Consider the following 9,046-nt stretch of genomic DNA (forward strand, 5'->3'; position numbering starts at 1 on the left):
AAAAAAAAAAAAAAAAAAAAAAAAAAAAAAAGAAAGGCGGGGTCAGTGTTAACATCATGAACTGGCTAAGCTCAAGAAAGTTTTATGAACGTGGGGTGGGATTAGGTGGTGAGAGGCAAAGTAACGTTGGGAATTCTGTCACTAATGATTGGGACAGGGCAATTCTGTGTGTTAACTCTGCCAATGGGAATTTTTTTGTTGATCTTTTTTTTTTTTTTTTTTGAGATGGGAGTTTTGCTCTTGTTGCCCAGGCTGGAGTGCAATGGCGTGATCTCGGCTCACCACAACCTCCAACTCCCAGGTTCAAGTGATTCTCCTGCCTCAGCCTCCTGAGTAGCTAGGATTACAGACATGCGCCGCCATGCCCGGCTAATTGTGTATTTTTAGTAAAGATGAGGTTTCTCCATGTTGGTCAGGCTGGTCTTGAACTCCCGACCTCAGGTGGTCTGCCCACCTCAGTCTCCCAAAGTGCAGGGATTCCAGGCTTGAGCCACCGTGCCTGGCCTTCTGTTGATCTTGAATTAAACTGTGATCAGTATAGTGTCATGGCCTGTATGAGCTCTCTGTGGATCTGCTGCAGCTTTTTTGCATTTCTTTTAAGGATTTATGTTTGCTATTTCCCATAAATGAGTAGTAACCTCTGTGTAGCCCTAGCATTTTATTCATACTCTCGCTAAAGAAGTGAGGAACTTGAAATTAGAGTTGGTTGTTCAGAGGCCTCCCTTCTCCAGTGGATTTTTGAGGAGGTTACTGTTAGCCGTTTGTATCTGCAGGTTCTACATCATGGATACAGAGTGCTGGCTATACTCTGCCATTTTATTTCATTTTATTTTTATTGATTGATTGAGACAAGGTCTTACTATGTCACTTAGGCTGGAGTGTGGTGGTCCAATCACGGTTATTGCAGTCTGGACCTGCCAGGCTTAAGTGATTTTCCTGCCTCAGCCTCCTGAGTAGCTGGGACTACAGGCACGTGCCACCATGCAGGCTAATTTTTTGTGTGTATGCGCTGGGGGAGGGGAGACAGGGTCTTTCTCTGTCACCCAGGCTGGAGTACAGTGGCTTGATCACAGCTCAGCAGCCTTGACTTCCTGGGCTCAAGCAATCCTCCTGCCCAGCCTTTTAAGTAGCTGGGACCACAGGCACGCACCACCACGCCCAGCTAATTTTGTATTTTTTGTGGAGGGGAAGTTTCGCGGTGTTGCCCGGGCTGTTCTTGAACTCTTGGGCTCAAGCAGTCTGCCCATCTTGGCCTCGCAAAATGCTGGGATTAATAGGCATGAGCCACCGTTCCTGGCTCAGCTAATTTTTTTTTTTTTTTTTTTTTGTAGAGATGGGGTCTCCCTATGTTGCCCAACCTAGTCTCAAACTCCTGGGCTCAAGCGATCTGCCTGCCACAGCCTCCCAAAGTGCTAGGATTACAGACATGAGCTACCATGCCCGGCCATATTATTTTTTGTTTTGTTTTTTGAGACAGAGTCTCACTCCGTCACCTAGGCTGGAGTGCAGTGGTGCGATCTTGGCTCACTGCAACCTCTCCCTCCTGGGTTCAAGCAATTCTGCCTTAGCCACATGAGCAGCTGGAATTACAGGCATGCGCCACCACGCCTGGCTAATTTTTGTATTTTTAGTAGAGACAGGGTTTCACCATGTTGGCCAGGCTGGTCTCGAACTCCTGAGCTCAGGTGATCCACCTGCCTTAGCCTCCCAAAGTGCTGGGATTCCAGGTGTGCGCCGCCAGCCCCTTGGCCATATGTTTTTTATCATCATTGCATACCTGGCTGCTTGCTAGTCAGTACTGGTTCCTAAACGGCCATTACTTGTGTAGCTATTGAGTATTTGTGAAGAATCTGGTGGTGAGGTCTGCATTCCATTTTCACCCCTTTCTGGGGTCAGTTAAAGATGGAGCTGCCTGGCACAGAGGTAATATTTGGTGAAAGTGCACTTGCTTTTTCTTAGCGCAGTCCTTCATTCAGGACCACGTGTGTGACTGCTTAAAAGGGATAAACCTGTGTAGTCAGCGCGTCTGCCTTAACGTTCTCTGTTCTTTGGATAAAGTGGAACTTGCTGCAGGTGAAGCTGAGGCTTTTGTGTGTGATGAGAGTCTCTCCTCCCAGCTGGCCATCTCCTCCTCCACCTCCTTGACTGGGTCCGGCTCCATGTGTGCGAGGTGGACAGTTTGTCGGCGGATGTTCTGGGCAGTGAGAATCCAAGCAATCATGACAGCTTCTGGAACTTGGTAAGACAGGCTGGGCCCCCACCTCTTACCATGAGTCCTACTGTCCCTGGTGCCGCTGGCTGGGTCTGAGGACACCCACCGAGCCTCCAGCAGTAGGCTGGCTTTCGGAGTCTGTTACTATGGAGACTCTCTTGGATCTTTTCTTCCCTGGATTTGGATTTAGACTATGGGAGAATCTAAAACCGAGGTAACATGTAAGAAAAATAATGCTTTGAAGACTTTCCAGAGTAAAAGGAAATTTGATTTCTTTGTGGGTCTAAGAAAGAGAAGACATAAAAAGTAATACAAAACCTTTTTTTTTTTTTGAGACGGAATCTCACTCTGTTGCCTAGGCTGGAGTGCAGTGGCACCATCTCAGCTCACTGCAAGCTCTGCCTCCTGGGTTCACGCCATTCTCCTGCCTCAGCCTCCCAGAGTAACTGGGACTACAGGTGCTCGCCACCATGCCTGGCTAATTTTTTGTGTTTTTTTTTAGTAGAGACGGGGTTTCACTGTGTTAGCCAGGATGGTCTCGATCTTCTGACCTCATGATCTGCCTGCCTTGGTCTCCCAAAGTGCTGGGATTACAGGCATGAGCCACCGTGCCTGGCCTTTTTTTTTTTTTTTTTTTGAGAAAGGGTCTTGGCTGGGTGCAGTGGCTCATGCCTGTAATTCCAGCCAGCACTTCGGGTGGCCAACTCAGGAATCGCTTGAGCCCAGGAGTTTGAGATTAGCCTGGGCAACAAAGTGAGACCCCCATCTCAAAATAAATTAATAAATAAAAATATGAAAGAAAAAAGAGAATCTGACTCTGTTCCCCAGGCTGTTGTGCGGTGGTGTGATCTTGCTCACTGCAGCCTCTACTTCCTGTGCGGTCCTACCACCTCAGCCTCTCAAGTAGCTGGGACCACAGGTGCGAACCACCATGCCTGGCTAATGATATAAAACCAATTGATAGGGGCCGGGGTGCCTACGGGGTTGGATGTAAATGAGCTTGCACATTACTTTGGATTATCAGTTTGGAAGTCAGCATGTCGTATGTGTGTATATGGATGTATTATCTATGTGTTAGGTATTTCCATTCACCTCTGCTGACTGACCTAATTGGGAGGTGGCAGGGAGAAGATTGCTAGTTGACTGGGCTAATGGAAAGTTGACTAAACGTATAAAACCTGAAATTGGGAACAGATTGTGAGGACAAAAAAGAAAAGAAAAAAAAACCTGTAGTTCGGCCTGGCACGGTGGCTCACGCCTTTAATCCCAGCATTTTGGGAGGCCGAGGTGGTGGGATCACCTGAGGTCAGGAGTTTAAGACCAGCCTGGCCAACATGGTGAAACCCCATCTCTACTAAAAATACAAAAATTATCTGGGTGTAGTGGCAGGTGCCTGTAATCCCAGCTACTCAGGAGGCTGAGGCAGGATAATTGCTTGAACCTGGGAGGCAGAGGCTCCAGTGAACTGAGATGGTGCCGCTCTACTTCAACCTGGGTGACAGAGTGAGACACTCTCAATTAAAAAAAAAAAAAGAAAACCTTGAATTCAAATAAGGAGTTGTTACCGTTGGGGCTATTTCTAGGCCTTATGGTACGGGGAGATCTGTGCAGGTAAGGGAAGTGCCTTTGTTGAGGAAGTAGTGGGCCAAATGTTTGAGTCTCTGATTGATTCGCTAGGGTTTGTTGTTGTTGTTGTTTAGAGACAGGATCTTGCTTTGTGGCCTGGGCTGGAGTGCAGTGGCGGGATCATGGTACACTGCAGCTTTGATTTCCTGGGCTCAAGCGATCCTCCCACCTCAGCCTCCTGAGTGGCTGGGACTACAGGCGCATACCACCATGCCTGGCTAGATTTATTTTTTGTAGAGATGAGGCCTCACTGTATTACCCAGGCTGGTCTTGAACTCCTGGGCTCAAGCAGTCCTCCCACCTTGGCCTCCCAAAGTATTGGGATTGCAAGTGTGAGCCACCATGCCTGGTCATTCACTGAGTATTTATTGAGCCCCTTCTATTTGCAAGGCACCAAGGAGACAACCATGACTAAAACAGGCAAAGATTCCTGCCTTTATAGAGTTTATATCCTGTGTGTGGAGACAGAACAGCAACACATAGGCCAGTACCATGTATCCTGGCACATAGTGAAGTGCCCTGGCAAGGTGCCAAAAAGAGGGGAGGCTGCAAGTGCTGGAGTGGCATCAAAGAAGGCCTCCCTCATGAGAGATTGGAGGTGAGACCTGAAGGAGGTGAGGAGAGCTAGGCTGAAGAAAGCATTCCATATCGCAGGGCCTGCAGATGCTGTGTTCTAGAGCCAGGGTGGGGCAGGAGGGGCTGTGCTGTGTAGGGATAGGTGGGAGGGATGAGTTGGGGAGATAAAGACAGATATACCAGTCTGAGGGCCCCCTGAGTAGTCACTGAGACTAGCTTTTTGCAGCCTACATAGCAGGGTGACTAAGAACATGGTCTGTGGTGCCACACTGCCTGGGTTAGCTTTCTAGCTCTGCCTTTTACTAGCTGTGAGGTGGTGGGGTTTTTTTTGTGGTTTTTTTTTGTTTTGTTTTGTTTTTGAGACAGAGTCTCGCTCTGTCATCTAGGCTGGAGTGCAGTGGCACAGTCTCGGCTTACTGCAACCTCTGCCTCCGGGGTTCAAGTGATTCTCCTGCCTCAGCCTCCTGAGCAGCTGGGACTACAGACGCGTGTCACAACACCCAGCTAATTTTTGTATTTTTAGTAGAGGTGGGGTTTTACCATGTTGACCAGGCTTGTCTTGAATTCCTGACCTCATGATTCGCCCACCTTGGCCTCCCAAAGTGCTGGGATTACCAGTGTGAGCCACCATGCCTGACCTTTTTTTTTTTTTTTTAAATTTTGCTGTGTTCCCCAGCTGCAGTGCCCAATCACCACTCACTGCAGCCTTGGCCTCCAGGGCTCCAGTGGTCCTCCTACTTTAGCCTCCCAAGTAGCTGGGACCACAGATATGTGCTACCAGCACCAGCGAAAGTTTTTTATTATTTATTTATTTGTTTGTTTTTTTGAGATGGAGTCTTGCCCAAGAGTTGCCTGGGCTGGAGTGCAGTGGCGCTAGCTCAGATCACTGCAACCTCCGCCTCCCTGGTTCAAGCAGTTCTCCTGTCTCAGCCTACTTGAGTAGCTGGGATTATAGGCATACACCACAATGCCCAGCTGATTTTTTTTTTTTTTTTTTTGTATTTTTGGTAGAGATGGGGTTTCACCATGTTGGCCAGGCTGGTCTTGAACTCCTGACCTCATGACCTCAAGTGATCTGCCTGCCTCCCTCCGTCCTAATTTTTTTTTTTTTTTTTAAGCCAGAGTCTCGCTCTTTTGCCCAGGGTGGAGTGCAGTGGTCCGATCTTGGCTCACTGCAAGCTCTGCCTCCTGGGTTCACTCCATTCTCCTGCCTCAGCCTCCTGAGTAGCTGGAACTATAGGTGCCTGCCACCACGCCCGGCTAATTTTTTGTATTTTGTTTAGTAGAGATGGGGTTCCACCATGTTAGCCAGAATGGTCTCAATCTCCTGACCTGGTGATCCGCCCTCCGCGGCCTCCCAAAGTGCTGAGATTACAGGTGTGAGCTGCTGCACCTGGCTAACCCAATTATTTTTTATTTTTATTTATTTATTTTTTGAAACAGAGTCTCACTCTGTTGCCCAGGCTGGAGTGCAGTGGCGCGATCTTGGCAGGAGTTACAGGCTCCTGCCATCTTGCCTGGCTAATTTTTGTATTTTTTTTTTTTTTTTTTTTTGAGACGGAGTCTCGCTCTGTCTCCCGGGCTGGAGTTGCAGTGGCCGGATCTCAGCTCACTGCAAGCTCCGCCTCCCGGGTTCACGCCATTCTCCTGCCTCAGCCTCCCGAGTAGCTGGGACTACAGGCGCCGCCACCTCGCCCGGCTAGTTTTTTGTATTTTTTAGTAGAGACGGGCGGATCACGAGGTCAGGAGATCGAGACCATCCTGGTGAACATGGTGAAACCCCGTCTCTACTAAAAAATACAAAAAACTAGCCGGGTTCACGCCATTCTCCTGCCTCAGCCTCCCGAGTAGCTGGGACTACAGGCGCCGCCACCTCGCCCGGCTAGTTTTTTGTATTTTTTAGTAGAGACGGGGTTTCACCATGTTCACCAGGATGGTCTCGATCTCCTGACCTCGTGATCCGCCCGTCTCGGCCTCCCAAAGTGCTGGGATTACAGGCTTGAGCCACCGCGCCCGGCCGAATTTTTGTATTTTTAGTAGAGATGGGGTTTCGCTGTTTTGGCCAGGCTGGTCTTGAACTCCTGACCTCAAGTGATCCACCTGCCTCAGTCTCCCAAATTGCTGGGATTACAGGCTTGAGCCACCATGCCCAGCCAAATTTTTAAATTTAATTTAATTTTTTATTTTATTTTATTTTATTTTATTTTTTGAGACGGAGTTTCACTCTTGTTGCTCAGGCTGGAGTGCAATGGCACGATCTCAGCTCACAGCAACCTCCGCTTCCTCAGCTCAAGCGATTCTCCTGCCTCAAGCCTCCCGAGTAGCTGGGATTACAGGCATGCACCACCATGCCCGGCTAATTTTGTATTTTTTTTAGTAGAGACGGGGTTTATCCATGTTGGTCAGGCTGGTCTCAAACTCCTGACCTCAGGTGATCCGCCTGCCTCGGCCTCCCAAAGTGCTGGGAGTACAGGCATGAGCCACCACACCCAGCAATTTTTTTTTTTTTTTTTTTTTTTTTTTTTGAGACGGAGTCTCGCGCTGTGTCACCCAGGCTGGAGTGCAGTGGCGCGATCTCGGCTCACTGCAAGCTCCGCCTCCCGGGTTCAGGCCATTCTCCTGCCTCAGCCTCCGAGTAGCTGGGACTACAGGCGCCCGCCACCACGCCCGGCTAGTTTTTTTTGTATTTTTAGTAGAGACGGGGTTTCACCATGTTAGCCAGGATGGTCTCGATCTGCTGACCTCGTGATCCGCCCGCCTCGGCCTCCCAAAGTGCTGGGATTACAGGCTTGAGCCACCGCGCCCGGCCCCAGCAATTTTTTTATGTTTTGAACTCCTGGCCTCAAGCAATCCTGCCTTGGCCTCCCAAAGTATTGGGATTATAGGTGTGAGCCACTGTGCCCAGCAACTAGCTGTGAGATCTTGAGTGAGCTACTTAATGGCCCTAAGGGTCCTCATCTGTGTAGTGGAGATAATAATACTTGTCCCACGGGGCTGCTGTGATCATTAAATTAGTTAAAGGACATAAATGTGGTTGAAGTAGTTGACATGGTTGATGTACAGTAAAAGCTAGTATTTTACTTCTAAGCCAGATGGGGTGAGGGGACATTGGAGAGCTGAGCAGAGGAAGCCTGAGATCTTACTTAGGTTCCCAAAGGCTGTCCTGGCTGCCATGTTGAGACTATACAGCAAGGATGGAAGCAGGCCAGTCCGGATTCTGCTGTACTAAGCCAGGCAAAAGATGGTGGTGGTGTAGGCTAGATATGTTTGAAGAGAGTTGATGGGGTTTGCTGATGGATTGATTTGATGTGGGCATGCAAGAAATAGAAGAATGTGGGAGGATGAGGTTGGTGAGTTGGAGGCAAACTGGTGTTTAATTTTAGACATGTTTCTCTCTTGTGTGTGTGTGTTTTCTTTTTTTTTTTTTTTTTTTCTGAGACAGAGTCTCTTGCCTATGTTGGAGTGCAGTGGTCGGATTACAGCTCACTGCAGCCTTGACCTCCTAAGCTTAGGTGATCCTCCCACCTCAGCCTCCCAGGTAGCCAGGACTACAAAGGCGTGCCACCACATCCAGCTAATTTTCTTATTTTTAGTGGAGATGGGGTTTTGCCGTGTTGTTCAGGCTGGTCTTAAACTCCTGGGCTCAAGCAGTCCACCCTCCTTGGCTTCCCAAAGTGTTGGGATTACAGGCGTGAGGCACCATGCCTGTCCGACATGTTACGTTTTAAGATGCCTATTCAAGATCCAAGTGGAGATGTTGACTAGGCCCTTGGATATACAAAGCAGGAATTCAGAGAAGGAAGTTTGGGCTAGAGTGGAAAAGTTGGGAGTTATTAGTATGTGTATGTATATATATTTGTGATTTTTTTTTTTTTTTTTTTGAGATAGAGTTTTGCTCTTGTCGCCCAGGCTGGAGTGCAGTGCCTTGAATACTGAATTAGTGAATGTTAAACCATTGCTTCTAGGGGAAATACAGGGTTAGGTTCCTGCAAGCCTCTGGTCACATTTTGTTCAACCAATCAATATATAACTGATCACTTGTTTTATGTGTGTTTCTGTTTAGAGACAACTTACTTGACATAATATTGTTGATTCATTAACAGTGAACTCAGGGCCAACAGCACTGTGATTTGTGCCTGACTGAACCTTATCCAACACCTCCCATAGTTCTTGCACTTAGCAACACTAGAAAGCACCTCAGTACTATACTTGGGGACCCAACAAAACGTACACAAATGAAAAAAAGTAGCATTAACTGCATCACAATAAAACTTTGTTTAGTGTGTGTCAAGCAACTCAATATTCTTACCACTCTGTACACGTCCATGAATTTTGATTTGAAAGTACCACAAATATTGATTTGGGGGTTACAAATAAATTTTAGTGAGTAGGCAGATTCATAGATAAAGACTGAACTGTGAGGACTATTTGGTTGAATGTATTTTTATTTTATTTATTTTATTTTATATTTTATATATATATTTTATATTTTATATTTATATTTTTATATTTTATATTTTATTTTATTATTTTATTTTATTTTCTTTTTTTTTTTTTTTTTTTTTTTTTTTTTAGGGAGTTCCCGTCTTTGCTCCAGGCTGGAAGGGGCGGGCCGGACCCCACTCCCCCCAC

At 47.3% G+C, this 9,046-nt stretch overlaps 1 protein-coding gene across 3 annotated transcripts in view; it reads left to right on the plus strand.

The window, feature by feature from the left end:
* The window catches only part of NUP85 (nucleoporin 85), a 33,572-nt gene that overhangs the window by 11,639 nt on the left and 12,887 nt on the right, over positions 1-9,046 (plus strand). For all 3 annotated transcript variants that reach the window (XM_025361907.1, XM_025361906.1, XM_025361908.1), the window contains one exon: positions 2,118-2,239. In XM_025361907.1, coding sequence (XP_025217692.1) covers positions 2,118-2,239 — 122 coding nt within the window. The remainder of the gene's footprint in view (positions 1-2,117; positions 2,240-9,046) is intronic.

This window comes from Theropithecus gelada, chromosome 16 (genome assembly GCF_003255815.1).
Source record: "Theropithecus gelada isolate Dixy chromosome 16, Tgel_1.0, whole genome shotgun sequence".
NCBI lineage: Eukaryota > Metazoa > Chordata > Mammalia > Primates > Cercopithecidae > Theropithecus > Theropithecus gelada.